The sequence below is a fragment of the Daphnia pulicaria genome, chromosome 4 (assembly GCF_021234035.1).
Source record: "Daphnia pulicaria isolate SC F1-1A chromosome 4, SC_F0-13Bv2, whole genome shotgun sequence".
Taxonomy (NCBI): Eukaryota; Metazoa; Arthropoda; class Branchiopoda; order Diplostraca; family Daphniidae; genus Daphnia; species Daphnia pulicaria.
Window position 1 is genome coordinate 399,958 of NC_060916.1, and position 27,911 is coordinate 427,868.

Below are 27,911 nucleotides of genomic sequence, written 5' to 3' on the forward strand. Positions count from 1 at the left end.
CCTTTAGTGGACTGCCAAAGTCGTGCCAAGATTTGTGGTTAATTGGCCACACCCTGAACGGATTTTATTCCGTCATGGGATCTGCGATGATGGAATCCGTTTATTGTAATTTCACTAAATTACCGGACGATGCGGGTAAATGTTTTAGATTCTCTCGAATTATTCAGTTGCAATTATCTAATTCTATAATTGATGAAAAGGTTTTCAAAAATGGATTGGATACGCCGACGTCAAATCAGCGCCCGTCCATTTCCACGTCCTGAGAAATTCTTCATTTTCCACAGTAAACACTCCGATTCCGTTCCAGTTGGTGCGGGTGAACGAGGGAAATGCCATGGATTTGGCATCAGGGAAATTCACGGCACCGCGGCCGGGAATTTATTTTTTCTCTTTCGCGGGAGTGGCGGAACTTTATTCTTCTTCATCTGATGTTTTGTTTTCTTCTTTTCTTTATTTGAACGGGCATATAATCGGGTCGAGTTATGTTCAAGAGATTAACACCCCCGTTTATCAATATAGTCCGCTGTCCCTCCAGTCGATGCTGAACCTGAAAAAAGGCGATCAAGTCTGGGTGGAAATTTTATATAATGGTTCAGACTCGTATTTGGAAGACGACAGCATTTTCCACTACACCCATTTCACGGGTTTCATGTTGGAGGAGGAAATTGGGGCGTCCCTTTGAGGTTTCGGGTTCAACATCCAAAATTCGCAAAATGAACGACGACACGAAAATTTGGGGAAGGGAATTTTAAGGGGGAAGGGAAATAAACTCATTCGTTTCCAATTCATTAAACGGTAGGCATTTCTTTACGAAAATTGAACTGTGGATGTTATCACACTTACTAAATACACAAGCAAAGTTTGAATTTTCTACCTGCAAAACTCTAAGACGTAATGAACAAATAACCAAATTTGATGCCAGATTGACAAAAAGTGGGAGAAAATTCATTCGCCTCTAATTCAACTATGGAATGGAATTTTCAAATAATTTTTTTATTGATGAATTCACATTTCAATTGTGCACTCGTCCAGAAAAAATTGGCTTTTCTATCTCTAAAATCAAGGGCAGGGGACTTGAAAAACTCATTTTGATTGCCAGATATAAAAATTAATTTTATTTTAAAAATTCAAAATTTCGCTTTTAATTAAATCGAAAACGATGCGTCTACATATGTCGTTTATATTTAATGAAGTTTTTCACTATTTCAGTTTTGTTTAATTAAATTTTAAATTATTTCCTTCTCACAATGAGAAAAATAAGGGAAGGGGAGAAAATTCGTTCGACTCCAATTCGTGAAGGAGTGGGAATTTCTAAACGGAAATTGAACTGTCGATGCAAATAAACCTTTTTAACGCACACGCCAATTTTAAATTTCTATTTGCAAAACTCTAGACGTGACAAGAAGAAAACCAATTTTGATTGCCAAATTTTTACTAAATACAGACTGGACTAAATTTGGGAGAAAATTCATTTGCGTATAATTCTCTTACGGAATGGAATTTTCAAATAATTGTTTTACTGATAAATTCACATTTCAGTTGTGCACTTATCCAGAAAAATTCGTGTGTCTATCATCTCTAAAAATAAGGACAGGAGACGTGAAAAACTCATTTTAATTACCAGATTTTCCTCCAAAAAACTAAAATTTCTCAATTTGTTTTCCTATCGCAGCTCGAAATTAAATCAAATCAACACCAGAATGAAACGCTTCTATTCCCTACGCATCTCGTTCATCTTTAGTTAATGAAATAATGAGTTTCACATTTCCCCCCCCCCGTTTTAATTGGCAAAATTAATTTTACCTGCGGTATAAAATGGACAGTCACACGGTGTGAAAAAGGTGAACAAACAAACGGCCGTTAAATAACAAAATGTCAGACTGGTCTTACGTAAGTGTTGGTCAACACTTTCAATTTAATGAAACGATTGCTAATGCGAATAGGGGCACGTAATCAGTCGGCAATTCGCAATTGAAATTAAAATTCGCGAAAAGGCTTTCGTCTTCATCCTCGTATTTGTATGACAGCAGTTGGCACTTCACCCATTTCACGGGTTTCATGTTGGAGGAGGAAATTGTGGCGTCCCTTTGAGGTTCGACATCCAAAATGAACGTCAACCATTTGGGGAAAATAATATTCGTCAATCATTTGGGGAAAATAATATTAAGGCGAAAGGGAAGATAATGCATTCGATTCTTATTCATTGAGGGGTGGGAATTAATTTACTAAAATTTGACTGTGGATGTAATTACACTTATTAAATACACAAGCCAAGTTTCAAAATTTTATCTGTAAAACTCTAGACGTTATAAACAAAAAAACCAATTTAAATTGCCAGATTGACCAAAAAAGCGGTTGGACTAGAAATGGGAGAAAATTTATTCGCCTCCAATTCGTTTACGGATTGGAATTTTTCAAAAATCTTTTTCACAGTCACAAACGCACTATACTTTTTCTGCATATAAACTGACGTGCCTATCTTTAAAATAAGAGCGGGGTAATTTGAAAAAACTCATTTTGATTGAAAGTTTTACCAATAAATAACATTTTAAATTTATTTGTCCATCGCAGCTCGAAATTAAATCAAATCAACACGAAAATAAAACTTTTACTACGTATCTCATTTATCTTTAACAAATGCGTTTCACTTTTTCGGTTTTAATTTAGAAAATATGAATTAAAAAAAATATAAAATGGATATTCCCTCGGTATGAAAATGATTACAAAAAACAGCAACTGTCACTTAAAAACGAGAGACCAACATGATAAAATACAATTTCAATTTCAATCAAGTCTTGTTGGTTAATTAAACGATTGCTAATGCATCCACTATTGGAACATGTGCACTCGTCGACAATTCGCGACATGTAATAAAAAGTTCTAACCTGTTGCCTCCACTTTGATGAATTCCGTTTGGTATTGTCCTTGTCAATATGTCGGTGGTGTGTTTTTTTCATCTGGTGCCAAGTGCCAAGACTATTGCCAACCTCCTCAGCTGATTACGTCGACGGTCGACGTCAATCTCACTCTCACTATAATCAAATAGTTTTTGAACAACTGCCACAACAGTGACAACACTGTGAACTGAGTTGACAGACCCACAGAGTTAAGTCTGCGCCCTAATTAACTACTTCCTAACTTGACGAGACTCGACCGTCTCGACGAGTTTCAATTTTGATTTTGCACTGCAGACGAACATTTGTGAGAAGAAGCGGCGATGCCAATTTAAATGTAAATAGACTTTCTTTTCTTCTCCTTTTTGCCAAGTCTGCCAACGTAAAATTTGAAAATTGACTTTTAACAATTTTGAATTGAATACTGTGAGTGAGATGTGACACAGTGACTCACTTAGCAAATTAAAACCGTATGTTTTATAGTTACGTCAGAGAATGCCCTCGTATGAATATGTCCTTATCTTCTTTTAAAAAAAATGTATTCCACGAACAGAACAGCGAAACTCAATGTGGATCCCAAGGCGAGAACAGCCCAAAAGTTGACGTAGCAGTATTAGCAGTATTAGCTGTGAATTTTTCCAAGCAGCAAGCATCAGTTGTTGTAAGGAAAGGAACGGCAGATCGGCGCAGAACGGCCACACGCCACAGGCCCAGTCAGCAGAGTAATAGAAAAATATATTAATAAAAAAAATAATATTCTGTTACTCTGGCTTGGCTGCTTGCAGCTTGCCTTTGCCGCCTTTGCCTTTTTGAAAAATATCGGAAAAATCCCAACCAGGAAATAAATATCTGGCAACGTTGTTGGCAATTGAGCGTCTGTGTTCGTTTCTTCTTCAACAAAAAGTGTAAACTCAAACAACTTCCATTTAAAAATTTGTTAATTTTCCCGTGTGGAATCAATTAAATATCAATTCAAGAGAAATGGCAGCCCGAGCACCTAAAGTCCAGAAAGTGATGGTTCAACCCATCGTAAGTTTTCACCACTATCACTTCGATTTCAGCACGAAGATTTATTAACCGGCACGTGTGTCATTTCTTTTTCCAGAACTTGATTTTCAGATACCTTCAAACAAGATCAAGAGTAGACATTTGGCTTTATGAGAACATCAACATGCACATGGAAGGGCACATTGTTGGATTTGATGAGTACATGAACATTGTTCTCGATGATGCAGAGGAAGTCTATGTCAAAACAAATGTCAGAAAACAGATTGGTAATGACGTTTTCATTTACTCACAATTATTCTGTCTTCTAAATGCTGTTTTATTTTAGGACGGGTGTTGCTGAAAGGTGACAATATTACTCTTATCCAAAATGCTGCAGGAAGTGGGGATGACTAATCTTCCTATATTAATTGGCCAGAATGCATTCCCATTTTGTGTTCTGTCGTGTATTACCTTTGATTAACGGGGAACTGATTTTGTGTACATCCAATCTTGATGTGCAGACTGATAAGAAAAACATGATGCTACAACCACTTGAATATTTCATTCTCAACATCTATTTATTATTTTTTAGCTTTATATAAATTTCCCAAGTAATATTTTCCAATATTTATTTTGATGAAGCCTAGCCACTTTTACACATGAAAAATGTCTCCGGCAAGAGAATAATTTACACAATGACAAGAATAATCATGTTTTGAAAACAAGTCATTTCATGTGGACTACAATAATAAAAATAACCTATTGCACAACATTGTGTAACCACTTAAAATAGAAGGTACAAGTATAAAATCAATAAAAGTATCAATGATATCAGCCTGTTAGGTGGGGGGTGTACAACATAGCAAAGAGTGAAAACTAACAAAATTTCAGACCCTAAAAATAAAGTAGTGTTTAAAATAATTACACACACATAATTATCAATTTATTATGACACTTCGATAACAGAGAAGCTGTTGCAATTCAAACTGGAATTGCTATTGTGTCTAGAACCGCAGCCCGAAGGCGAGGGTGACGGGTTGGACGACGAATCTTTTATTATTTTGCTGTTGTTATTATTATTCGACGTAACCAAGACTTTGCCATCCAGGGCTCCGCATGAATAGCGTTGCGTTTGACTATCGCGGCGTGATCTGCTGCTGGCCACTCTCAACAAGACCAAAGTCTGTTGTTGGCTGTCGCTAGTTTTACCGTTAGTTTTATTCAGTTCCAATTCCAAATGGATGTTGGTTGGTAGTAGACCATCTTGGTTCATTTGATCCACAATGTCGGGGCAGCTTTTGACGCGGCAAAGTCCATACATCATCAACGATTCACCAACAACATCTAAAACAAATAAAAATCGTAAAAAAACAAAAACAAAATAAACTATTTAAAATGATGATTAGACTATAAGGTAGAAACTACATGAATCAAAGAACGTGTGTGTGTACATAAAGCGGAAGCCAAAAGCCGAAATAAGTGAAGAGATTTTAAAAAATAAAATAGTTTTACCTCCAGCAACTGGAACGGAAGAAAGATAGGAAGGAAAATGAGAAGCCACCCGGAAGAGAGAGAGAAAATAAATTGTTGTGTGTTTTGTTTTTTAAAATGAATTTTCTTTTTTTTTTTTTTGGTAACACCACAATAATTTCATTGGTATACAACAACAAAACCCTGTTATTTTTCTTGCCACTTTTTCTTCTTGTACAAAAAAACGATACACACACAATCACACAACGGAAAAACGCGAAATAAATTCACAAGGGAAGAAATTTTGGTTTTTCCACACCCAAAACAGGAGAGAAAAAAAGAAATGACAAAAATTTCGGTGTTAAATCTCTTCTTTAAACGAACAAAACAAACCACACACGCACACAACAACAACAACAAAAAAAGTAGTGTGGAGGATATGTTACGCGCTCGCAGTTAATATTTTTTGGCTTGACGATAATTAACAAGTCGAACACACGAAAACAATATCGAAGAAAATGGACACATTAAACTGCGCGATTCATTATTCACAACCCATTGGCCTATATTAAATTTTTCTTCAACTTCACTGGCTTTTAAAATTTTTTATCTCCACCAAGTTAATTAATTTTTGTTTTAATATCCAACCCGAAATATCGGGCGAATTATTTGTTACAACTTTAGTAGTAAATTTGTTGATATCTAATTCAACCGTAAAAATGGTATTAACCCCATCAAAACGATCAAAGTTTAACACATTAACGCGTTTGCATTTGTTTGTGTTAGCGTTGGCAGTAGTTCTTTTTAGTTTTCTCACAATTTCTTCTAGCGAAAAATAATTAAAATAATAATTTTTAAAAAAATTCCCAAAAGCCGCGAAAATTGATTTGAAAAATCATTTTGAAAAAAAAAGTGTTTTGTTTGTTTGTGTGTGTTTGTACGAGTAGTGCCCCCATCACCGCGCCATTGAAATGCGAATAAACGGACCTCGAGTTCCGGATCGGCGTTTCTCTACAACAGCCGGTGGCGACGCTCCTCCTCCTCCGCCTGGTCCTGCACCATCGCCGCCTCCGTCACGAGGAATCTCCGAACTGCTTTTCCGTTTGCTGGAGACTGAAGTAGTCGAAGTTGAGGTTGAACTACTATTACTACTATTACTACAAGTGCTGCTGCTACTCTCGGTAGCCATCGCTGGCTGGTGTCGGCCGGCCGGCGTCACAATTTCTTTGCTGCTCCGGCGACGGGCGGATAACGAAACAGTTGACTCACTGGACCTGGAAAATAAAAATCAAATGTTAATCGATTGAAACAAATAAAGACATTTCTATTCAACAAAAATGTGTGATTTGAAAGAGCTTTTAAAATGTGATGGGATTAAGGATAAACCGTGCGTTTAGTTTTGCCTGGAAAAACACTGGACGTCTTTTCGTTAAAACACCGAAAATCATTCACGACGAATCCACACACACGCAATTTGCTTTTGGATCATGTGGACAAATAATCATGCGACTAGAAAACCTAACCTAACCTCTTTCCTCATCAATTTTTCGATCTTTTTGATTCTCTCTGTGTGTGTCAATTTTGCTCCTCTTTTCATTTGGGTTGGGGAGGTCTTTTTGGGGGTTTAAAAATGAAATAACTGCGGGATTATATCACAGCCAAAATTGTGTGAAAGGATCGGCGATGGCCAAGGTGTCGGGGTACAAAATGTAGTAAAACTAATTGAAGATATTTTAATAGGAAAGAGGGTGGAGGGGGGGGAGAGAAATCGAAGTCATCAGATGGAGGGACTGCGTCTTTTTGCGACCGACCTAATAATATTCACAAGTATTTCTTTTACAATCAACATTTGGTTGCCATAATGTTTGTCTACTTAATACCACTCGAAAAGTAATGTACAGAATTGAATTAAAACGAGGATTTCTTATGTCGTCATTTACCTGTCAACTAATTGCTGTTCCAATTCCCGCTGTCGCCATAATCGGAATACAGTTGCACTGTCTGGCATCACATCATCTTCACCTAATTTCGATTTTAATTTCACCCAATTAGAAACTGAAATTTAAAATATAAAGTAGGGAATCATTTCTCGCCTGGTTGTAGGCCGGAATCTTGTCCGGAAGAGAGACTTGTCGGTGCGGATAAATCTCCCAACGTTGCAGACGGTCCAGACGACGCCAAAGGATCTAATGGATTCAATAGCGATGTGGGACGGGCTTTGCGTAGCGACGGGAATATATTGAATCCAGGCGAAGTGTCCAGTGACGTCATGCAATCCGCACTAGCGCTGCTGTTACTCGGCGATGGTTTCCATTCCAAATCCCGCGCTGGAGTGATTCCTGTCGATAGAAAAATTCAATATTATCACATTAATTGAATGAATTAAGTTAATTGAGTTAATCTTACCCAGGAGTGAAGACGGACGTGAGGGGCGAGCAGATCCGCCGCGAGGTGGCGGTTGCAGCCGAACGGGAGGAGGTGGCGGAAGGAAAAGCGGTTCAGTGAAGACTCCGTCATCCGGCGGTAGCGAAGAGAAATCCGTTTCGGATTCGAGAAACCCCAATCCGGCGATGCTTCCGCCTCCGCCTCTCAGCGTCCCGCTCATTCCGCTGCAAAGGCTCAGGGCGTCCAAATCGGCCCTGGACTGACCCATTTCGCTGTCGGATATTTCCGATCCCAGTCCGGAAGTGGTGACAGAGTCGGAGCGAGCGTAGAGGCCGGGACTGACCACGCCCCAGGCGCCGCTCACGCTATTACTACTAGAGATACCCTGGGGGCTGAGTAGACCACCCATCAAGTGGTGACTACTGCAACTGCTGCTGCTGCTATTGGACGGAGGTGGAGGTGACGACGGAGTGGGCGGCATCAGCATCTCATCCGAAATGGGAGAGTAACAAGTTTCGCTGGGGGCGTAACTGGGCCGCCTCGGCACCGAGCGGGTGTGGTGCAACGGGTGATGGATGTGGTGGTGGCCGCGATGGAAACTCCGGCCGCCGGTATCCGAGTGCGGGCGGGGGAAACTGGGACCGCGTCGGCGGATTTCAACTTGCTCCGCTTCCTCGTCCACTTGTTCGCTATTGTCAACTTGTTCGGCTGCTTCCTCCTTCGACTGGACGGAAGCCGATCCTTTGGCGGCCTTGGATTCTTCAATTTGCACCGAAATTTCCGAGCAGTGGGACGAAGGCGACGACGGCTCCATCGGCGAGAGTTTCCATCGATGATTCCGGCCTTGATTGGCCGTTGCCGTCGGTACTTGAATGGTGGTGGCGGCCGCCGGAGTGGCTGTTGCCAGCGGGCTGACGGAAGAACTGGACGACTGGACCCGTTGGCTCTGGCTGACGGTCAAGACCATCGAGGAGGAGGAGCGACTGCTGGTCGTTTCCGTCTTTTGTTTGCTGCTGTAATAACTGTGACTCATTTCCGTGCTGCTCGATACCGACGAGTTCGACATCCGCTGGCGCAGCGATCGGTACGTCTCCTCGCGGGTGTGGTTCTTCCGCCTCGAAACCATCAGATAAGAGGACGACGAGGTTTCCTTGATTTCAGAGTCTTCCGGCGGGGGTGACAGTTGGCCGGAAGCGGCGGCGGCCGCTTCCAGCGCCTCGAACGAGAGCCGGGACAGGGCCGTGGTCGGTGAGAGATCAGCCGTCAAAATCGGGCGAGTTTTGGTGGTCGTCGTCGATCCGTCAACTTCATCGACGACCAGTTCGGCGAATCCAAACGGATTCTGCAGGAGGTGATCCGACGACGGACTGGGACTGCAGCTGTGCGGAACCGTTTCCAGGGCGGGCGTCTTAAGCGACAGCGACAGCGAAATGGAACGCGATAGGCAGCGCTCTCTGCCCGGCGCCGGACTGGTCGACGTTGTCGTGGACGACGACGTGCAGCGCGACGACGTCATCGGTTGCGACGACGGCTGCAGGCAATTGGTGACGTCGCCGACGCTAGAGTCCAGCACCTCCTCCGCCCTCAATTGCCGTTCGTACTCGAGCAGTTGGCCGAGGAAATTGAAATTGGGCGAAATGGACGAGCGTTTCGATTTGACGTAGCGGAACGCGTCGTCAAACGTCATCTGCAAGTGGCGCATGACGTAAGCGATGGCCACCGTGGGCGAGCGGGAGATACCAGCCAGGCAGTGGACCAACACTGAACCGTTGGTTTCACGGACTTTATCTGTTTGTTTTATTTAAAAAAATAAAAAAAATAAAAATTTAAGTCGATAAGGAAATGATAAAACAATTAAAAAGATTATTTTAAGGAGGGGGGGGGAGACGAACCGATAAATTGAGTAGCTCGAACGAAATAAGGTAATAACTTTTCGCCATAAGAGTCGTTGACTGGCAATCGTAGAAAGTGGCTATCTTGGATGAAATCCGGTTTGGGGCAGTTGGTGCTCACATTCACTTCGTACGTGATGTTGAAATCCTTTTTTTATTTTTTATTGTTATCATTTCAAATATTTAAATTAAAATAATTTAGTTGTTTTGTTCAAGTGAGTTTGTTATCAAAGGCTTGGAAACGCACCGAAAGAAGTTCCTGATTGTGAGCGTCTTGCTGGGAGCCCAGGTAGAGAAACGGGAGGATCCTGGTGGGTCCGACGTTGGTGATTGGCAGGCACGGCTGGGATAATGACGTCATGTTGTGCAGGGTCGACGAAGAGGATCGCAGCAATCGCGACTTGTCCTCGCACAAATCGCCGTAACAGGCCTGGAACTCGAGGAATCCGCCCGAGAGGAGAAAGACCCGCCGGAAGACGTGGATCAATTTGTGGAGCAGGACGTGGAGGAACGAGTCGGGGCTGACCGAGGCCGTGCTGACAGATGACTGGTCGTAAACGATGACATCGCCATTTTCGTACTCGACCAGTCCACGTTCCAAACGGCAATTTTGCAGCAGGAAATCTCGGACGCAAACCTGAAAAATTTTGCCAACATTGACCGTGAGATGGCGAACGTTTATTTTAAAAGGCTAAACGGGACGATGATGTTCGATTCTTTTTATTTTAAAATAATTTTTTTTTTTATTTGACTGTCGTCCACCCGTCTAAGGGCAATGGAATTCTTTTTTTTTTCTACTACCTTTTTGAATATATTTTCGATTTTTTGGCGTGCAACCAAATTTGGCGCGCTTTTGTCGGGAGAGAGATTTTAAAAAAGGGGGGAAAGAAAAATTCCCCAATTGTTTAAATTGGTTAGAAAAATGAGACCTTGTCTTGCTGGAGTCTCCGTTTGACCAATTTGGAGCAGCAAACATTGACAGCGCCCTGGATGTGAAGATCGTTGTACTCGAGGAAACTCCGGCTGTCTACAATTAACACCTGAAAATCGATTCCGGATTTACAAATAAAAACAATTTAATAACCACATTTCCTTTCCCAGACATACACACAAAAGAGTGTTTTTCTATTGAATTGTTTTATTTTCGCAAAAGGCGCTGACCTTGTCTAAGCGGCTGCTGCGGATCACCGAGGCCAGTTGGTGTGGGTCGACCAGGGCCACCGCGTTCTCTTTGCTGGCCATGTCTGAGTCGGTTGGTTGGTCAAAAAAAGGAGATAGATGCGAAGATTTTTGCTTTTTTTTTCTTTGGGTGTTGTTGAGCGTAGAGAGAGGACGACCGTTGGTTGGTTGTTGTTTCCGTGATATCCCAATTTGGAATTTAGGCAATTTTTTGTTGTCTTCTTCTTCTGTGTCTTGTTTCCTAACACTAGAGCCCACCTCCTACTCCCTTGAACGGAATAGGATCTCTGGTGGTGGCGCTTCTCAGGTAGAGACGAAGGTCATTTGTGTCCATTCGCCGCATTCGAATCCGTCCGTATCCAAACTGTCCGTTTCCACATCTGCCATTGGGAAATGGTTAAGAAAATAGAAAAATGTTTATAGAAGAAGAATTTGTATTTAGTCACTCCACCCAAGTTGGTTTCCTTTCGCGAAAATGAAAGAAACAACAACACCTTTGAATCTCTCTCGTGCCCTTTTTGGCCGATATCACGTCATCTCCCAAATAAGAGAAGAGAGAGAAAACGTAGAAAGAAGAAAATTTCGTAAGAGTCACGATCATCAACGCCGACGTCTAAATAGCAGAGCGCGCGCGCGAGTCCACCAGAGACGAAAAAGAAATAAATTGCCTTAATCTGTTGAAGAAGAAGAAGAAACAGCAGGTGTTTCATTGGAGCCCCTCACTACTTCCATCCATTCTACAGGAGTGGAGAGAGAGAGACTCGGCATGAAATGTGTCAAAAACATGCGAAAAATCCTTTTGCTTTAATGAACTGGACAGGAGAAATGATGAATCAGCTGCTTCTTCTTTCCCTTTTGAAGCCCAGGGAGTAGCAACAAACAAAAAAAAAGAGAAAATTAGAAAATAAAACGCAGAGGAGGTCCTTTAAAGAATCCCCCGACTGGATATTCCCGAAATAGACGGGGGGGAAAACGTCAGCCCCCATCAGCTAAAACCGACCACCTACATACGCCAGTTCATCGTGTGCGTAAAATAACCTCCTACTACACAACTGGCGTGAGTGTAAAAATGAAGTTTCACTCGCAAAGTTCAATAGATAATCAAAATAAATAAACATGCCTGGATTATTATACACATACAGCCCAATACACTCCTTCTTCCGGAGTACACAACAGCTGGATCACGTCAGCTGTTGTGGAATTTCGGGAGCTGAGGGGGAAAACGGGACAAAATGAGCGTGACGTCATCGGAGATCGTGCCAGTGGATAAAAAGGAAGGAAATGTTTGATTTTTTCAGTGAGGGACGACGACGACTCTAGCTGGAAAAACATCTTGTCGGATGCCGATTCAACGGCACACCTCATAAAAGCCGAAAAAATAAAAAGATATTCATTTTTGGTGTGATGCGTCATCATCGCCGTCATGCCGTTGCACACTCCCGTCATCATCAACATCGAGCCAATGAAGGATCTCTCCTCTTGATTGCATTCAACATTTCTCTCGGTGACACACACACACACAGAATAAACATCTGAACTTTGTTGTGTCTCGAAATAATGTGGCAGGTTTCAAATATCCTAGATAGTGGAAAAACTGTAATAATTATATTCGAAATCCCCTGCAGGGAGGAATCACCGATAACGGGTGTGCTCTTTAAAAACAAATAAACAAGACTTGTACTTCATTTTTTAAAAAAAGCTATTGAGAAATTTGAGATAGATAAAAATAAGAAAAAACTTGTTCTACCAAAATGCAGAGGGCCACCACGCTGGCCACCATTTTGTGACGAAGGGCGCAAGGTCGTCTGTGTCAAACGACCTCGACATGGAAAAATCAGAGGACCTCATTCTTGTGTGTGTTCTTTGGGTTATTATTATTATTACTATTCGGGAACGTTGTGTACGTTTAATATTCACACCCTCCTCCCAAAAGTAAGAAAAAGACAAAACAACCAACTGACATAATCTGCGCCGTGGCCATTGCGCTGCCGCTCTCTCTCCACTCACAGCTGTGAGAGTTAGCCCGATGAGTCATGCCAACAATCCGGGCCGTGACTCACCACCACCACCCACAAAAACCACCCCACCACCAAAATTCCCCCCTTCCTTCTTCCTCCTTCTATTCGTTTCTCTTGCATTTATCTCGCTTTCGGAAAAAGGAATATTTCTTTCACAAGAGAAAAACCACAACAGACAATTCATTCAACTTTTGTTTCGTTTCCCGACGACGTCACAAGGCAATAAACGCTCCAGCAAAAACGAGAAAAGGCAGCGTGAAATTGTAACCTCCTCTTCTTACCACCGTTTCAATGTCAACACAACGATGACTCATATCTATTCCATCAAGATTATCTCTTCGTGTATATATTTACCTTTGGGCCTGTTGTTTCTTCGGTCGGTTCTTCTTTTTCTTTTTAATCGAAAAACTCGAAATGAACGACCAGTGGCAGAATGGAAGACGAGTGGCTTTTAAAAACCAGAAAAATTTAAAATCCACACGGTAGTTGGCCCCCAACACACACACACACCACAATGGCGGAATCTAGCACACACACACAGAAAACTTGGGACACCAAACTAATATAACAATTTCCCACTTTATTCGACGGTCAAGATGGTGGATTTCGAAAGGTATTGAATTCAACCCTCTCCAACAACAAGAATGGAGGAATCCAATGGCTCCCCCCCAATGAATCCAGTCAAGCAGTAAGCGGCAGGATGGGACGTTGTCTCACGTCAACCAACAACCACCGATCGACTGAGGCCAATTTTCAGAGGCCTTGCCAGTGCCAACCCCATCCTCCTCCGAACCAAGGTCTTATGCACCGCCCTCAAAAAACAGAGTTGCAATTTTCACCGCTAGATGGCGCATTTTCAAGGATTTTTCAAAAGACCGTTTCCAGCGTCCACCGCAGAAATCCCCAACAACCGATCCGGGAAAATAATAAAACTATCCAGAGACTTTGACACTCCAAATTTGCTAGACAAGGCCACCCACACAAATACAATTTTTTTGTAAAAACGACATAAAGAAATAAAGAAATAAAAACTTAAGCTCGGTTGCTAGGCCTGTCATTTGATTATCAAATACAAGATTAGCCTGTTATACTCATTTCCCTAGCTCTGTCTCCCCCCACCACCAAATGGTTTTATCATCTGTTTCGATGATGAGTTAAGTGGATAAAGAAATGTGTGTAAGTTTTGGATGTGACGGCATCCGATGACCTCATCTGACAAGTCGGGAAAACCGACCTGAAATCCTCGCCCTTTTCAATCTGATATCTGAAACCGCTCGGCGGCGTAGGTGGATTTCTACACATTGGCAGACCGCACAGCTGTTGTTCGTTTTTCTTCTTTACACAACGGCCCATATTTGGATTAATAGCACCATCACGAAAATCGAATTTCTATTTGTGTTTACCTTGTTTTAGGGGAGAGTCCATTGGGTCTAATTTTATTCAACGGAAATTTCAAAATGTTCCCGAGTGAAGGCCCGTCAAACAATCAAATGGGGGAGACGTTTATGTTGACATAGCCATTTCGATATCGGCTAATCTATGAAATGAAAAAAGTGTTGGCGTCATTTCGTTCGGCTGTCGTCTTGTATTGATTACGTAAAATGTCGAAAATGTAGTTAAATAGTTAAAAAAGGAAGAAAAAAACCTTCGAAAATCCCAATAATGGCCCGAAGGGAAATGTGATGGATTCAAAACGTTCACGACTCGCTAGAGATTTGCTCCAAGTTGCCTGCCAAGAAGAAGAAGAGAGGGAGTTCTTAGGTATTACATAAATTTCATATATCCCGTCTATTTATATAGTTTCGATGTGCGTGTGTGGTGTGTGTGTCACCGAGCCGCGCGATGGAAGGAGCGAGGAGTCAAGGGCATGCCGAAAATATTTCAACTCTCTTGCAACTAAATTTAGGCTTGAAAAACACACACACACGCATTGCTTTGCACTATAGGCTACTACTAAGGACGCAACATACCGAAAACTTGTTGTAAAAGAGTCCGGATGTAGTCGGGGCTGTTTTCGTCCCGTCGGAGACCTCGACTGACGTCTAACTCGAAGCTCGGCCCGTACCAATTGAAATACTGTCAATAAAAATCAATCATTTAAAAAAGAAAACGGATAATTATAACGAAAATTTACAACAATAATTTTTACTTCGTGTTCCGGGATATCGGATGATATTTGAACGCCTATTAGGCCTGCCAATATGGTAGTGAAACAACGGGACGCGTTGGCCTTGTGATAACCGCCTCCGCCAAGGTACAAAGTAGGTAATTTGTAACTCTGGATGACAGCGGTGCAGCGGGCGTATGCAACGGGTGTCAAGTTAAATGTCCCTAATGGATCGTTAGCTAGGCCATCTGCTCCACATTGACATACAATTGCTTCCGGACGAAAACGTTTCATTACTTCCTGGAAAACTCTTTTGTCACAGATGAATGAATGATGATGAACCACATTGTAGGTTTTAAGGAGACAAAAGAAAATTTATACGTTTGAAAGACGTGGATGAAAGTTTCATCGCAAGCCCCATCTCTGAGTGGAACATTGCATGAATAGTTGCGACCCCTGCCGAAACCAGTGTCGTTGACTGAACCTGTACCCGGAAAATATCCTTCTTCATGTTTATGTAACGATAGCGTAAACACTTTGCGGCTGTAAGCGAAAGCATTTTCAACTCCATCTCCTTAAATAAATAAATGGGTTTGTATCAATTCTTGTATACATTTACACTGAAAAAGGGTTGGACTCACCATGGTGAATATCCAAGTCAATATAAAGCACAAGTTTGAATTTTCTTTCCAATTCTAGAATGGCAAGAACACCTGAAAATCTAATAGTTTTACCTCATGTTTTCATTATAAAAATATAAAATTATTGTACAGTCATTAATGTAGCAGAATCCTGATGCACAATCTCTTTGAGCGTGATGCCAGCCTCCACAGAAATTTACTGCCACATCAACAGATCCAGAAACAAGTGCTTTGGCTCCTGCTACAGATCCACCAGCTATCACAGAGATAAAGTCATCAAGCTTCTCAAGTGGGGGGCAGTCAAATCCTTGATTATATTTGAATGTGATAAATTAATATTTCCATTACATGTTTCCATATTCATATTACCTAAACCATATTCCTCACTGGATTCATCCTCTACATCCACATCACCTTTGAGGAATTCAATGTAATCGGCAGAATGAAATCCTTGAAAGACGTCATCATTAACTTTATCACAGTTTAAAAGCAAGACATGATCTAAGAGTCCATAAGATTCCAGCAAATGATGAACTAATGAGGCCTGAAAAAAAACAAAGTAAAAGTGAGATCAAAATAAGTTTTGTGTACTATTGAAAGTTAGTTGTACATAATGCTTAAGTATGTCAAAATTTAACTGTGACATTGTGACATTTTTTTAGTGGTGAATGGAAAAAAAATGTTACCCTGTTCTTCAGGTTTGGTACTCTATTACATTGATGAATTAATTCCGGTGAATATACATAGCCAATTTTAGATTTAGGGGGACATTTTATGATTTTTTCCTCGTTATCATCACAGCTCTTTTTTTCGTCCGGCAGTATACCCGCCATTTGAATAACGTTGTCTGCAACCGCCACGTTCACTAGCGACATGGCGGACAGTAAAGGAACCAGAAATTAAATGGCCGCCAGCATCGCCTGAACAACAAAAGAAAAGGGCGAAATTTTGGCTTGTAAAATGACTAAAAATACATCCAGCTCCGATTTACGATCTGAACTTTCTGACCTCGTCAAACGAAGAATCGAAGTCGCCGTAAGAATGAAATCAAATTTAATCTTAAAAACTGCCTACTTCATTATTTATATTTGTGTTTTGTAGGAAACCCTAGCCAACTTGGAAAGACAAATTTATGCATTCGAAGGTAGTTACCTGGAAGATACACAGCTTTACGGAAATATTATTCGAGGATGGGACCGTTATTTAAACAGTACTAGCAAACTGTCAAACCCTTCATCTGACAAAAGGAACAGGAAATTCAAGGAAAATGAAAGACTTTTCTCCAAGTCTTCAATTACTTCTATGGCGGTAGAATTGCATGACACTTCTAGTGAATTAACAGAAATAAAATTTCTTTCAAACCTAGGCTGTGAGCGGGATCATTGATCTGAATTCTGAGAGAGCAGAACGAAGCAGTGAAACTGAATCACAAGCAGGAATGAGTGGAAGTGACGAAAACAGCAGAGATTTTCTCGGTTTAGAGGGGGTCAATGGTGATAAGTTAGGGAAAGTTTCAAAATCCAGACATATAAATAAAAGAGGGAGCAAGAAGTCAAAACTGAAATAATTTCATATTCACTGTTCATTTTCCTATTCTCTATAACATGGTTTCGTGAATGCCCTTATGAATGTACCTTTCTAAGTGTTAAACAAAATTTATGTCTGTGTGTCAATTTTCTGGTTTTCTGAATAAATGCTCGAATTAAACATTCCAATGTTCTCGCAATTCATTTTCCGATTCAGACTTATTACATAAATCTGTTTCATCCTTCTATCGCCAGATGGATTTGAAAGCTCATTTGCTCCTCCCCCTCTCTTCCTTCTCTTGTTGTCACATGATCAGATGATTCTTGTCAAAATTCGGTAACCACACACTAAACCCTCTTACGAACCCTATTCGTTTGTATTGTATTATTCAGATCCAGTTTTAATCACACAATGTCGGGAAAAGACAAAATTGCCATTTTTCCTTCTCGAGGGTATGTCATAATTATTTTTAAGACGATTCAGTTGTAATTTAGAACATATTAGAGCTCAATAACAACTTTCAAGTTTTTGGTTTAATTCCTTTTTCTGACACAATCAGAGCACAGACTTTGATGAAACATCGGCTTGCCGGTGCACAGAAAGGCCATGGTCTTCTTAAAAAGAAGGCAGATGCTCTTCAAATGAGGTTCCGCTCAATCCTGAAAAAGATCATTGATGTAAGTTGAGAGTTGAAAGTATCTATTGGCTTTATAAATTATTCTTACTCAACATTTCAGACAAAAGTACTAATGGGAGATGTGATGAAGGAAGCTGCTTTTTCACTTGCTGAAGCCAAATTTGCAACTGGTGACTTCAATCAGGTAGTACTGCAAAACGTCACAAAGGCTCAGATCAAAGTCAGGTCTAAAAAAGACAATGTGGCAGGTAAATACTTGTGAAATCATCCAAAAATAACAGCTTTAAAATACTGTTATGTTGTGTCCAGGTGTGAATTTGCCAGTGTTTGAGAGCTACCAGGATGGTAGTGATACGTATGAGCTAGCAGGTTTGGCTAGAGGAGGTCAACAGCTGGGTAAGCTGAAGAAAAACTACCAGAAAGCTGTTACACTATTAGTGGAGCTTGCCTCTCTGCAGACGTCATTCATCACGCTCGACAAGGTGATCAAGGTGACCAATAGAAGAGTAAACGCCATCGAGCACGGTAAAACGGATTTTCATCTAAAACAAATTGGTCAATAAGTAAAACTTTATTTCTTGAACTATTTAGTGATCATACCTCGTATTGAACGGACACTGGCCTACATCATTTCAGAACTTGACGAGCTAGAACGTGAAGAATTCTACCGGTATTTATTACAATTATTCAAAATACTCGCCAGCCATTTAAGGGCGTTGCTCTTTTTAAAAGGTTGAAGAAAATCCAAGATAAGAAGCGCATATCACGTGCCAAGGCTGAGCTGGAGAAGGCAAAACGTAAAGCTGAAGGGAAAATTGAAGACGAAGCAGCCAATATACTCGATGACGCACATGACGAGGATGTTCTTTTCTGAAAAAAAAAGACGACAAAGAAAAATAATAATTAGGCGCGATATTATCCGATATCTATGTCGAATAGTTTTTGATGTGCAAGTCTATTATTGTGACTGCTATTGTTTTGTTCATTCCTTACCTTATATTGGTGTTGTTGGTGTAGCCACAGAAAAAGATAACTAATTGCAATTTACACTTTCGATTCAAACATGTTTCGTTTTGATTCTTCTTGATGCACTAAAGAAACCTTCCGTCTGTTTGGAATGTCCGACTGGAAATGAAACTTTCCGCTCTGGCTGCAGCGCTATCGCGTCACCTGTTGAGATTGAATTGTTTAGTCTTATCTCGGACCGTAATCAAGTCACGCGCTAGGCTACAGGACCATACAGGAGAATATCATGTGACTTATGGGCGATCACAAGGCATTCAGATCCCCATATTTCTCTTTTGTCAGCTGAGGGGAGACTAAAGTCAGAAACACAAGTGATATCCAAGAGTAAGCAGCTATGTCTGGAAAGGATAAGATTGCTATTTTTCCGTCTCGAGGGTAAGTTTCTAACTAATTTAACTTTGAATTGATGAAATGGGGTAAATAATTAGCCTAATAGTGCCCAGACAGGCATGAAGGCTCGCCTGAAGGGTGCCGAAACGGGCCACAGGCTTCTGAAGAAGAAAGCTGATGCTATGCAACTACGATTTCGTTCCATCTTGAAAAAAATCATCGAGGTAAAATTATTCCTATTTATATTTTCAATTGGTTTAATACTTAATTTTCCGTTGACCGGGGATAATAACAGACCAAAGAAATGGTTGGCGATGTGATGAAAGAAGCGGCCTTCTCTCTTGCTGAAGTCAAATTCCAGACAGGAGACATTAACCAGTACGTGCTGCAGAATGTCTCCACAGCTCAAGTACGAGTATCGTCCAGGAAGGACAATGTGGCCGGTGTCAACCTACCCGTTTTTGAGAGTATGATCGACGGAGCTGATCGCTACGAGTTGACTGGAATCGCTCGCGGTGGCCAGCAATTGACCAAGATGAAGAAATGCTACCAACAAGCTGTCAAATTACTAGTGGATTTGGCTTCCATGCAAACGTCTTTCATCACTCTAGATAAAGCCATTAAAATCACTAATAGGCGTGTCAATGCTATCGAACATGGTCAGTTCATTTGCAAGATACAACCCTTGATACATTAAATTAATTTCCTGATCACTACGAATTTACAGTAATTATCCCGAAAATCGAGCGGACACTAACCTACATCATCTCCGAACTGGACGAACTTGAGCGCGAAGAATTCTATCGGTAACTTGTCCTTACTTAAATTTTGCATAATCAACAGCTACTTACTTATGTTCAAAACAAAATCAGACTCAAAAAGATTCAAGATAAGAAGAAGATTGCCCGCGGTAAAGCCGAAGCCGCAAAAGCCGCTTACCGTCTAAAGAACCAGCCCGATCCAGCAAGTCTGATTGAAGAGCAAGACGATGATATCATGTTCTAAAAAAAAACACACACATTTTAAATATTATTACAATTTGAACGGCACGGTTTGTAAAACTATTAAGTAGAATCATAACAATATACTAAAATTGAGGAGTCACTAACCGTTCATTTTCGACGAAGTTTCAATGCTTTTAGCTACCGCTCATTTAAAATGCCTAATTTGATATAGAAAAAATTGTTTTGATTCAAATGGTTTTCACCAATGAATACCGTGTCTGTTCAATTGCGGGGGTTTTGACTCGGAATGAACAGAGCGCACTTGTTTTAGTTCCTTTTTATACCTGGTACAGATCAATTTTCTGGTCGTATCTCGAAAAATGCAACCAAATGTCACGCGCTCTGGTCTATAAAGTCACAAGTCATGTGAATTTCACGAATTTGGACGATCACAAGAGACAAAAGAGTCACTTTTTCCTTGTTCTGCCACACAGCTGTTACAACCAAAGTACTCCAAATCAGAACCATGTCGGGAAAGGACAAGATCGCTATTTTCCCATCTCGAGGGTAAGTTTCAATTGATTACTGAAAATAATATAAAATAATTAATACTGGTTTTAAACAGAGCGCAGGCTGGTATGAAGATTCGTTTAAAGGGCGCCGAAACGGGACATCGTCTCTTGAAGAAGAAAGTCGAAGCTCTGAAAATTCGATTCCGGTCCATTTTGAAGAAAATCATTGACGTAAATTATAATTAAATTACTATAATGCATAGATGATGTACTATACCTTGTATCTTAATTCAACAGACTAAGCAAATGGTTGGCGAAGTCATGAGAGAGGCGGCCTTCTCCCTTGCTGAAGTCAAATTCCAAACAGGAGACATCAATCAGTACGTGATCCAGAATGTCTCCACGGCTCAGGTGAGAATAACCTCCAGAAAGGACAACGTAGCCGGTATCAATCTGCCCGTCTTTGAGAGCAACGTCGATGGAAATGATCGCTACGAATTGACTGGAATCGCTCGCGGTGGCCAGCAATTGGCCAAGATGAAGAAATGTTACCTACAAGCTGTTAAATTACTGGTGGATTTGGCTTCCATGCAAACGTCTTTCATCACTCTAGACAAAGCCATTAAAGTCACCAATCGACGTGTCAATGCCATCGAACACGGTCAGTACAGCATCTGCTATACTACTACATAAAAAATAAATTAAACAAATATCTAAAACTAGTCATCATCCCGAGAATCGAGCGCACATTGGCCTACATCATCTCCGAACTGGACGAAATGGAACGCGAAGAATTTTACAGGTAGACCATATCAATTAATATCACTAAATCACTCTCCTAAAATCAGTTAAAATTCGTTATTTAGACTCAAGAAGATTCAAGACAAGAAGAAGATTTTGCGCAGCAAAAAAGAAGCCGCATTGGCCGCAAGCCTCGCTGAGAAACAGGAAAAGCCAGCGAGCTTAATTGAAGAATACGACGAAGATATCATGTTCTAATAAATCAATACGCAATATTAAAATACAGAGAGCCCGGTTTAACCAATTATTATAAAAATAGTAGAATCATAAAAATGGATTGGATGGAATATACAATTGTTGGAAACGTTAGCACTCGAACGAAACGAGTTACATGATTTATTCATCAACAAAGAGAGAGAATTGAATGGCTTCTATCAATTGAAAATACTTCAACATCCATCCGACAGAGACTAGTTTTCTATTACACCTTATTTTACTAATTGCCTTTTGTAAGAGCTCATGATTTGCACGATAAAAAATGTAAAGAGAATCTTTGGTGGATTCGGAAGAAGATTCGGAAAAAAAAATACCCAAAATGTTAACAATTATTTTGATAATTTCACTTTAAATTGATTCATTACGTATGTGGAAGAGCGGACGAAAGTTTCAGCCGTTGACCAGCTGAGAAAAATGAGAAACTGGATTTTCCAGCAGCTTAGACGGGGAATCAAATTCAACCAATTGCCCGGCACTCATCACGGCCACTCGATCAGAGTCCATGATCGTTTCCAATCGGTGAGCTGTGGAGCAAAATTAATTATGGTCATGATTTACCTATCACTGTGCGAACACACTCTTACCTATGGTCAACACTGTGGAATGCCGGAATGCCGAACGTATCGTTTTCTGGATTAAACGATCTGTCTCTGCATCCACACTGGCAGTCGCTTCATCGATGCATATCACCTACGATTTAAATGAAAAGAAATATCAGAATGCGACTAAAAGTGAATTGTACAAGTGGGGGACGTACCTGAGAATTGAGTAACAGAGCCCGAGCTAGGCAAAGTAATTGTTTCTGCCCCACCGAAAACAATCTGCCACGTTCTTGAACGTCGGTGGACAACCCGATTGGCCACCTGGCAACCGCTTCCCGCAAGTGGCAACGCTCTAACGATTTCCACAGTTGTCGATCCGAGTACTGACCAATCGGGTCTAAATTTTCACGCACTGTTCCGCTAAAAATGAACGGATCTTGGGGAATGATGGCTAGTCGAGACCTGTTACTCAATCAATCAAAAGGACTTTTTTTTAGAACCCGGAATTTGGTACAATAAAATCAAATTGTGAATTACCTCAAATCAGAAAGGCTAAGTGACTGGACATTGACACCATCGATGAGCACATCGCCGGAACAGATGTCTACTAACCGGAAGAGAATTTGGAAAAGGGTAGTTTTACCCGATCCGGTTCTGCCAACAATTCCGACTTTCTCCGATGGCCGGATCTCGAAACTGACGTCTCTGACAGCCAGTGGAAAATGTTCCCTGTACCTCATCGACACTCGCTGGAAAACGATGCGACCTTCAGTCGGCCAGGACACAGGTAGAGAAACCCTAGAAGATGCTGAAATAACAAACAAATTAACTAATGCGGATAGAAATGTATCAGTAAAATCCTACCGGAAGTCTCTACTGGAAGCCGTTGGATGTAATTGTGGACGCGCTCCACACTGACCATCTCCTTCTCAGTTTCAACAAACGACGTCACGACCCCAGAAAGAACACTGGTGACAGACAAGGCGTAAGAAATGGCCAATCCCACCAGACCAGGATCGACCGTGTGCAGGTGATGCTGAACGACGGCGAAGATCCCGACGCCCGTCACCATAGCCACTCCGATCAACTGCAAACGTAAACCGAGCCAATTAGCAGCGGCCTGGCTAGCAAATTGAGTTTTGACGTTGTCTTCCAACATGTCCAGATTCTCTTGAGCGAAACGTTTCGCCGAATTATCGGTAGCGCGGATCGTTACCAACCCGCTGAGAGTCTCGGCGAAACGGGAATAAATGGGCGACAGGGTAACGGTGGACAGTCGCTTCAATTCGCGGGAAGTGTGTCGGTAATAGTGTTGCAGATTGAAATAAATGAAGCCGAGTGGTAACAGCAACAAGGATATCCAAGGGATTCCAACGCAGGTGACGACAATTGTACCTAATTAAATTAATGGATTGAAAATCAACATCTTAATGTGTTAAAGAATGACTGGACATACCGACAAGTCCAAAAACTTGAGCTAGGAAGATGTTGAGAACGAAAGGAAGCGATTCGTCGATGGCGTAAACGTCAGATGAGAGTCGATTGAGGATTCTTCCGACGGGTGTAGTATCGAAGAAGACCATTTTGGCCCGCAGTACAATGTCAACTAGGCGACTGTGTAGAAAAGTGGCGGCTTTCAGTCCTCCGTAGGCAAACAGGAATGCTCGGAGGAAGGTGAAAATCGTGTTGGCTGCAGCGATTCCTCCATATACGGCCAGGTAGAAGGTAGGATCGTAATCATCTTCTGCTTCTACTAACGTCCCGTTGATCGTTTCGTTTTGCAGTTCCGAGACCCAATGGGCCAGCCACCAATCGGATACATTTCTTGTCGATTGCATGAACAGCAGCATGGCCAGGACGATGGGTGAGACGTAAATGCCAACGGCTTTCCAGTAGGTTGAAATAATATTCAATTCGACTCGACCGGTACACCGTTCCTCTTCAATTGGGATAGGCGCTTCTCTTTCGTCTAATTCGGATGAAGTAGAGTTCATTGGCCGTCCATCTTTGGTCGATCCATCCATATAAGATGATAAAACTTGCGAAGGTGGGCCTGTGATTGAATAGAATTGAATGTTGTATAGGCCTACAGAAAAATAGAACGAACGTGAATACCCTGGGAAATTAATTGACCGTTTTCAAAAACGAGAACCCAGTCAGCTGACTGCAAAAATTGGGCGTGATGTGTGCACAGGATCCGGGTTTTATTGCGGAGGTAATCCACCATCAAAGAATCTACCAAGTGTCTGGCCACTTGAGAATCGACTGCTGAAAGCACATCGTCCATCAAATAAAAACCCTTATCCTGTCAAAACACATTTGATCAGTTTCAAATAATAAATTAAAACTTTAATGTGATTCAAGGATCAAATTCCAACCATCTTTACCTGATAAACGGCTCTTGCCAAAGCAACGCGTGCTTTCTGCCCACCACTGAGCGTGACACCGTTGTCACCAATTTCCGTTTGATCACCTTCGGTCAACATCCGCAAATCGGCATTGAGGGCGCAAACTTCCAGAACGATTCGGTACTTGCCAGCATCGTACGGTTTCCCAAACAAAATGTTTTCCCGAATGGTACCGTGTTGAATCCAAGGTTCTTGAGTCACAATCGCCATTCCTGGATTGATTTAAAACAGTTAATAACCTCAAATTTAAATCAAAGTTGGTTATTAGAATTTGGACGACCTTCTTGCCAATTACGGACGTAGATGCTGCCACTTTTCTTGATCAAATTTCCAGTGATGGCTTGCAAAAACGAACTTTTGCCGCTACCCACTCGACCAATGACGCCAACAAATTGCCCTTTGGGTATTATCACATTCAAATCGGTCAATCGGAAGTTTTCATCAGCCGATTGCCATGCAAATTCAGCCTGTTCCATAATTAACGTAGCCTGGGCATCCGGCTCCAATCGCTTTGCACTGTAGTATGATCCGGAATCCATATTGGGCAGCTAATCAAATTTTTTAAAATGTTACATTTCTCTTGGCTGTGAAGGAATTACAATGATTACTTACTTGAATTAATTTTCGGACCCGTTTTAACGAAACCCAGGCTTCAACTAGTCCACCAATGACCCACGGGAAGGCATTAAGAGGACTGATTAGCATGTTGAATAAGGCCATGCAAGTGAAAACTTTGGCTGAAGTCAAAGTGCCACCCATCAAGACGAATGTGGCGAAGGTCAGAATGGCCACCAGAACCGGCGTCGTGGCCCAGAAGTAGACGCAAAGGGCGTCTAAATACTTTCGGGCTTTGAGTGCCTTGAGCTCATCGGCTCGAAGCTGCTTGATCCGACGTCGAAAATGCTTTTCCCACGCGTAGAATTTGACAACACGGATACCACCCAGCAGTTCGTTCATGAGTCTGACTCGTTTGTCTTTAGCAGCCATCATTTCCCCGCTATATTTACCTGAATAGGAATTTTAAAAATCGAAGAATTAGAAAAAAGTAAACAGAAAAAAGTTCAAAGAATAAATTTAATTTAAGTGAAAAGATAATGGAAATTTATTGATTTTAATTTCACTTTTCAATTAAATGACTGCTAGTAATGAAATTTAAAGATTTACCTACTTTAACAGCAATCCAGCGGTTAATAGGAATCAACATCACAGCAAAAGTCAGCCCAGCGAGAAAAGCCAGGCCAACTTGGGAGTATAGTAAATACAGTGTAACACCCACCTGACATATTTCCCCATAAATTGAAATAGGACAAACATTTTCACAAAACAAATAAAAAAATCACCTGAAGTGGAAGACTCCAAAAAGCATGAAAACTCGGACAAAAGTTAATTATACGGTCCGTGTCAGTACTCATCATGTTGACAATTTCTCCAGAGCTTACGAAAAAAATTAAATTATTTTAAAAAATTGATTTTTATTAAATTGTTCCGCTTTATTCTTACCTAAATTTAGACAAATCTGCAGAGCTGACTCGAAGTGTTTTGTTGTAAATGGTTGAAATGAGGGCGATTCGCATCCGGAGAGAAATTTCGCTGACTTTAAAGTTGAAGTGAACGTTACACAAGGCCGCTTAAAAAAAAAATACAAAGCAACAAATTAATCAACGAAGTTTAACGTCTAAAATTTCAAAAGTAATTATGTTATTATACCAGTAAAAGAGGCTATGCAAAGGGCTGCTGCACAGAAGTAACCAAATATCATGGGTTCTGTTTTGTTGTCGATGAACTGGACTAGGGCTGAGAGGACTAAAGGTCCAACAAATCCTAAGGCATCTCCAGTGAATTTGAGCAAGCCCAGCAGATAGAAAGACGAACCGAAACTTTCGTGGAGGGACTTGACGACCGATTTGGTTTCGTTCATTTGGCGTTCGAATCGAGGCGCCACTATTTGCGACGTAGTTTTGCGGGGCAGATCAAACAAATCGTCTGGAGAATTCAGCTGTTTACGACTTCCTGGAAAAATAATTAAAATCATAATTAGTTGAGTGAATCAAATGGCTCATATGATAGGAAGAAATAAAACCTTTTTTCATTAGAGGTTGCACCCAGGACATGAAGAGACGCGAGAGGAAAGTGACACCCTCCCGAGCGATACCCAAATAGAATCGATCGTAATCAATGTCGAAACGGTTGTAATGTAGCAGTCGCCGTTGATTGAGGTTCTCGTCGGCCAGAGATTGAAACGACCGGTCGAAACCGGTGACGTTGGCCATGCCATATGGAATCAAAGTGAGCAAGTAGAAGAACTGAAGAGAAGTATAGGATATGTTCAGCCAAAACTCTATGCTTTCTATCGTCTTGGCATCAAATTCATAAAAGTCCTCCCTCATCTGGAAAGCGCATGGAATCACAGTGAGCATCCACGCAGCAAGGGAAGAGAGAGGCCCACGAAGACTTCTAGAGACTCTCTGTTTCAAGATGATGATGTACAACATGTGGCAAAGCCAACTAAACGTTGTAACAAAACTGACCAAGTAATCGACCATAAACAGATTTTCTTTGAAGTAACATTTGATTATAATATTTGATAATGGAATAAAAGCTAAAAAGAGGCAAATGAATGCTCTTAGAGAGAGGACAGTATTTTGCAGTCTGTCTCGAATGACCCAGTTGTACTCTTTCCCCAAATAGTAGGACGAAACTGCAGTTAATATCACACTGGATGGTAGGGTGAAAGCTAATTGACCAAAGCATTTCCCGATATTGCCGTTGGACCACAAGATTAGAGAAGGACTCCCGCATACGATATTCCAGTCCATTATCTGTTGTCAAATCTTCGCTCAGAAGGTATAAAACGGCAATTGGTCGTATTTGAATGAATGAAATTCTAGTAGAGGCGCAGATATTCAAACTCTACTGTTCCCTAAATTAGCATATTGGGAAATAAGTTGTACTGTTTTAGAAAATCAATTGATAGACGTATAAACGGTATAAATAAGACAGCACACTCCTTCCGAGTCTTGAGGATCAAAACAGTAGCAGACAACAGTCACCTTCGTCACGAAATTCATCAAGTGCGACGTTGGCATTTTTCTCGAAATATTTTCCTTGCCGGCGACCGAATCTGACCGAATCATCACCGAAGGGCCAGAGTGACATTATAGCCTGACATTTACAAATTCTAATCGAAAATTTATCTTCTTTCGACAGGGATATATTATACAAACACAAATAAGACTCATTTACATTCGCAATAAAATCCCAATTTATGAAGCGTAACCTTTAAGTATAACGCAACAACGAGTCGAACTATTTATACAAATTGAAACGCATCACGTCCAAAGTTAAAAACATCATTATATAACAAATTAATATGTAAAACAAATTCCGAACAAATA

The 27,911-nt window shown here is 41.1% G+C and overlaps 8 protein-coding genes and 1 long non-coding RNA gene across 15 annotated transcripts; 5 read left to right on the forward strand and 4 right to left on the reverse strand.

Moving 5' to 3' along the window:
- The first annotated feature begins 3,755 nt into the window (after nucleotides 1-3,755).
- Nucleotides 3,756-4,433, forward strand: LOC124336538 (probable small nuclear ribonucleoprotein E). Its single transcript, XM_046790388.1, has 3 exons — nucleotides 3,756-3,923; nucleotides 4,000-4,168; nucleotides 4,228-4,433. The coding sequence occupies exons 1-3, from the start codon at nucleotides 3,876-3,878 to the stop codon at nucleotides 4,293-4,295; spliced, it is 285 nt and encodes a 94-aa protein (XP_046646344.1). The 5' UTR covers nucleotides 3,756-3,875; the 3' UTR covers nucleotides 4,296-4,433.
- Nucleotides 4,434-4,493: 60 nt separating this feature from the next.
- On the reverse strand, nucleotides 4,494-13,589 carry LOC124336041 (dual specificity protein phosphatase 16-like). Of its 2 annotated transcripts, XM_046789624.1 has the most exons (10): nucleotides 13,180-13,588; nucleotides 10,790-11,187; nucleotides 10,558-10,668; nucleotides 9,876-10,265; nucleotides 9,629-9,776; nucleotides 7,758-9,524; nucleotides 7,445-7,690; nucleotides 7,292-7,373; nucleotides 6,339-6,625; nucleotides 4,494-5,225 (listed from the first exon to the last, which is right to left on the reverse strand). In XM_046789624.1, exons 2-10 carry the CDS (start codon nucleotides 10,868-10,870, stop codon nucleotides 4,828-4,830), a joined length of 3,510 nt encoding a protein of 1,169 aa, XP_046645580.1. In that variant the 5' UTR covers nucleotides 10,871-11,187; nucleotides 13,180-13,588; the 3' UTR covers nucleotides 4,494-4,827. The 2 variants fall into 2 exon arrangements, with proteins under 2 accessions (XP_046645580.1, XP_046645581.1); XM_046789625.1 differs by lacking the exons at nucleotides 4,494-5,225; nucleotides 6,339-6,625 and adding an exon at nucleotides 6,905-7,162 and having other exon boundaries at nucleotides 13,180-13,589.
- Nucleotides 13,590-14,232: 643 nt separating this feature from the next.
- Nucleotides 14,233-16,500, reverse strand: LOC124336266 (histone deacetylase 8-like). Of its 3 annotated transcripts, none has more exons than XR_006917005.1 (9): nucleotides 16,260-16,500; nucleotides 15,943-16,117; nucleotides 15,704-15,880; nucleotides 15,574-15,645; nucleotides 15,314-15,506; nucleotides 14,975-15,242; nucleotides 14,796-14,901; nucleotides 14,471-14,554; nucleotides 14,233-14,362 (listed from the first exon to the last, which is right to left on the reverse strand). XR_006917005.1 is itself a non-coding variant. In XM_046790003.1 (8 exons), exons 1-8 carry the CDS (start codon nucleotides 16,446-16,448, stop codon nucleotides 14,523-14,525), a joined length of 1,212 nt encoding a protein of 403 aa, XP_046645959.1. In that variant the 5' UTR covers nucleotides 16,449-16,500; the 3' UTR covers nucleotides 14,377-14,522. The 3 variants fall into 3 exon arrangements, 1 of the variants encoding a protein (XP_046645959.1); XR_006917006.1 differs by having other exon boundaries at nucleotides 14,422-14,554; XM_046790003.1 differs by lacking the exon at nucleotides 14,233-14,362 and having other exon boundaries at nucleotides 14,377-14,554.
- LOC124336512 (chromatin modification-related protein MEAF6-like) lies at nucleotides 16,445-17,284 on the forward strand. Its single transcript, XM_046790350.1, has 3 exons — nucleotides 16,445-16,608; nucleotides 16,675-16,881; nucleotides 16,940-17,284. Exons 1-3 carry the CDS (start codon nucleotides 16,534-16,536, stop codon nucleotides 17,138-17,140), a joined length of 483 nt encoding a protein of 160 aa, XP_046646306.1. The 5' UTR covers nucleotides 16,445-16,533; the 3' UTR covers nucleotides 17,141-17,284.
- A 107-nt stretch (nucleotides 17,285-17,391) lies between these two features.
- LOC124336424 (V-type proton ATPase subunit D-like) lies at nucleotides 17,392-18,803 on the forward strand. The gene is made up of 6 exons (XM_046790230.1): nucleotides 17,392-17,552; nucleotides 17,660-17,777; nucleotides 17,838-17,985; nucleotides 18,047-18,262; nucleotides 18,329-18,407; nucleotides 18,470-18,803. The coding sequence occupies exons 1-6, from the start codon at nucleotides 17,512-17,514 to the stop codon at nucleotides 18,609-18,611; spliced, it is 744 nt and encodes a 247-aa protein (XP_046646186.1). The 5' UTR covers nucleotides 17,392-17,511; the 3' UTR covers nucleotides 18,612-18,803.
- On the reverse strand, nucleotides 17,659-20,396 carry LOC124336560. 4 transcript variants are annotated; one of them, XR_006917041.1, is made up of 8 exons: nucleotides 20,382-20,396; nucleotides 20,203-20,255; nucleotides 20,033-20,094; nucleotides 18,731-18,907; nucleotides 18,338-18,607; nucleotides 18,030-18,279; nucleotides 17,826-17,964; nucleotides 17,659-17,759 (listed from the first exon to the last, which is right to left on the reverse strand). It is a non-coding gene; the product is annotated as an uncharacterized LOC124336560 (long non-coding RNA). The 4 variants fall into 4 exon arrangements; XR_006917040.1 differs by lacking the exon at nucleotides 20,382-20,396 and adding an exon at nucleotides 20,311-20,343; XR_006917039.1 differs by lacking the exon at nucleotides 20,382-20,396 and having other exon boundaries at nucleotides 20,203-20,353.
- On the forward strand, nucleotides 18,956-20,197 carry LOC124336427 (V-type proton ATPase subunit D-like). The gene is made up of 5 exons (XM_046790234.1): nucleotides 18,956-19,138; nucleotides 19,200-19,317; nucleotides 19,389-19,752; nucleotides 19,821-19,899; nucleotides 19,966-20,197. Exons 1-5 carry the CDS (start codon nucleotides 19,098-19,100, stop codon nucleotides 20,096-20,098), a joined length of 735 nt encoding a protein of 244 aa, XP_046646190.1. The 5' UTR covers nucleotides 18,956-19,097; the 3' UTR covers nucleotides 20,099-20,197.
- A 96-nt stretch (nucleotides 20,397-20,492) lies between the features above and the next one.
- Nucleotides 20,493-21,659, forward strand: LOC124336428 (V-type proton ATPase subunit D-like). The gene is made up of 5 exons (XM_046790235.1): nucleotides 20,493-20,604; nucleotides 20,663-20,780; nucleotides 20,847-21,210; nucleotides 21,273-21,351; nucleotides 21,416-21,659. The coding sequence occupies exons 1-5, from the start codon at nucleotides 20,564-20,566 to the stop codon at nucleotides 21,546-21,548; spliced, it is 735 nt and encodes a 244-aa protein (XP_046646191.1). The 5' UTR covers nucleotides 20,493-20,563; the 3' UTR covers nucleotides 21,549-21,659.
- LOC124336021 (ATP-binding cassette sub-family C member 10-like) lies at nucleotides 21,653-27,577 on the reverse strand. The gene is made up of 15 exons (XM_046789589.1): nucleotides 26,597-27,577; nucleotides 26,224-26,526; nucleotides 26,017-26,143; nucleotides 25,857-25,950; nucleotides 25,681-25,792; nucleotides 25,129-25,523; nucleotides 24,797-25,064; nucleotides 24,496-24,728; nucleotides 24,224-24,413; nucleotides 23,565-24,161; nucleotides 22,973-23,503; nucleotides 22,646-22,916; nucleotides 22,324-22,570; nucleotides 22,151-22,256; nucleotides 21,653-22,090 (listed from the first exon to the last, which is right to left on the reverse strand). Exons 1-15 carry the CDS (start codon nucleotides 27,330-27,332, stop codon nucleotides 21,957-21,959), a joined length of 4,344 nt encoding a protein of 1,447 aa, XP_046645545.1. The 5' UTR covers nucleotides 27,333-27,577; the 3' UTR covers nucleotides 21,653-21,956.
- Nucleotides 27,578-27,911: the final 334 nt, after the last annotated feature.

Coding starts and splice junctions, on each gene's coding strand:
- LOC124336538 (XM_046790388.1), top strand. CDS start 3,876: ATGGCAGCCCGAGCACCTAAAGTCCAGAAAGTGATGGTTCAACCCATC. Junction 3,924..3,999: donor AAGTGATGGTTCAACCCATC/GTAAGTTTTCAC, acceptor TTCTTTTTCCAG/AACTTGATTTTCAGATACCT. Junction 4,169..4,227: donor AAATGTCAGAAAACAGATTG/GTAATGACGTTT, acceptor GTTTTATTTTAG/GACGGGTGTTGCTGAAAGGT.
- LOC124336041 (XM_046789624.1), bottom strand. CDS start 10,870: ATGGCCAGCAAAGAGAACGCGGTGGCCCTGGTCGACCCACACCAACTG. Junction 10,266..10,557: donor GGAGACTCCAGCAAGACAAG/GTCTCATTTTTC, acceptor AAAATTTTTCAG/GTTTGCGTCCGAGATTTCCT. Junction 7,374..7,444: donor AGATTCCGGCCTACAACCAG/GCGAGAAATGAT, acceptor AATCGAAATTAG/GTGAAGATGATGTGATGCCA.
- LOC124336266 (XM_046790003.1), bottom strand. CDS start 16,448: ATGTCGCTAGTGAACGTGGCGGTTGCAGACAACGTTATTCAAATGGCG. Junction 15,881..15,942: donor CAGTGAGGAATATGGTTTAG/GTAATATGAATA, acceptor AATATAATCAAG/GATTTGACTGCCCCCCACTT. Junction 15,646..15,703: donor ATTCTGCTACATTAATGACT/GTACAATAATTT, acceptor TTAGATTTTCAG/GTGTTCTTGCCATTCTAGAA.
- LOC124336512 (XM_046790350.1), top strand. CDS start 16,534: ATGACTAAAAATACATCCAGCTCCGATTTACGATCTGAACTTTCTGAC. Junction 16,609..16,674: donor AACGAAGAATCGAAGTCGCC/GTAAGAATGAAA, acceptor TGTGTTTTGTAG/GAAACCCTAGCCAACTTGGA. Junction 16,882..16,939: donor CTTCAATTACTTCTATGGCG/GTAGAATTGCAT, acceptor TTTCAAACCTAG/GCTGTGAGCGGGATCATTGA.
- LOC124336424 (XM_046790230.1), top strand. CDS start 17,512: ATGTCGGGAAAAGACAAAATTGCCATTTTTCCTTCTCGAGG. Junction 18,263..18,328: donor AGTAAACGCCATCGAGCACG/GTAAAACGGATT, acceptor TGAACTATTTAG/TGATCATACCTCGTATTGAA. Junction 18,408..18,469: donor GAACGTGAAGAATTCTACCG/GTATTTATTACA, acceptor TCTTTTTAAAAG/GTTGAAGAAAATCCAAGATA.
- LOC124336427 (XM_046790234.1), top strand. CDS start 19,098: ATGTCTGGAAAGGATAAGATTGCTATTTTTCCGTCTCGAGG. Junction 19,318..19,388: donor TCTTGAAAAAAATCATCGAG/GTAAAATTATTC, acceptor GGATAATAACAG/ACCAAAGAAATGGTTGGCGA. Junction 19,900..19,965: donor GAGCGCGAAGAATTCTATCG/GTAACTTGTCCT, acceptor AAACAAAATCAG/ACTCAAAAAGATTCAAGATA.
- LOC124336428 (XM_046790235.1), top strand. CDS start 20,564: ATGTCGGGAAAGGACAAGATCGCTATTTTCCCATCTCGAGG. Junction 21,211..21,272: donor TGTCAATGCCATCGAACACG/GTCAGTACAGCA, acceptor ATCTAAAACTAG/TCATCATCCCGAGAATCGAG. Junction 21,352..21,415: donor GAACGCGAAGAATTTTACAG/GTAGACCATATC, acceptor TTCGTTATTTAG/ACTCAAGAAGATTCAAGACA.
- LOC124336021 (XM_046789589.1), bottom strand. CDS start 27,332: ATGGACTGGAATATCGTATGCGGGAGTCCTTCTCTAATCTTGTGGTCC. Junction 25,524..25,680: donor CTGGATTGCTGTTAAAGTAG/GTAAATCTTTAA, acceptor ATTCCTATTCAG/GTAAATATAGCGGGGAAATG. Junction 22,257..22,323: donor CTCTGTTACTCAATTCTCAG/GTACGTCCCCCA, acceptor TTTAAATCGTAG/GTGATATGCATCGATGAAGC.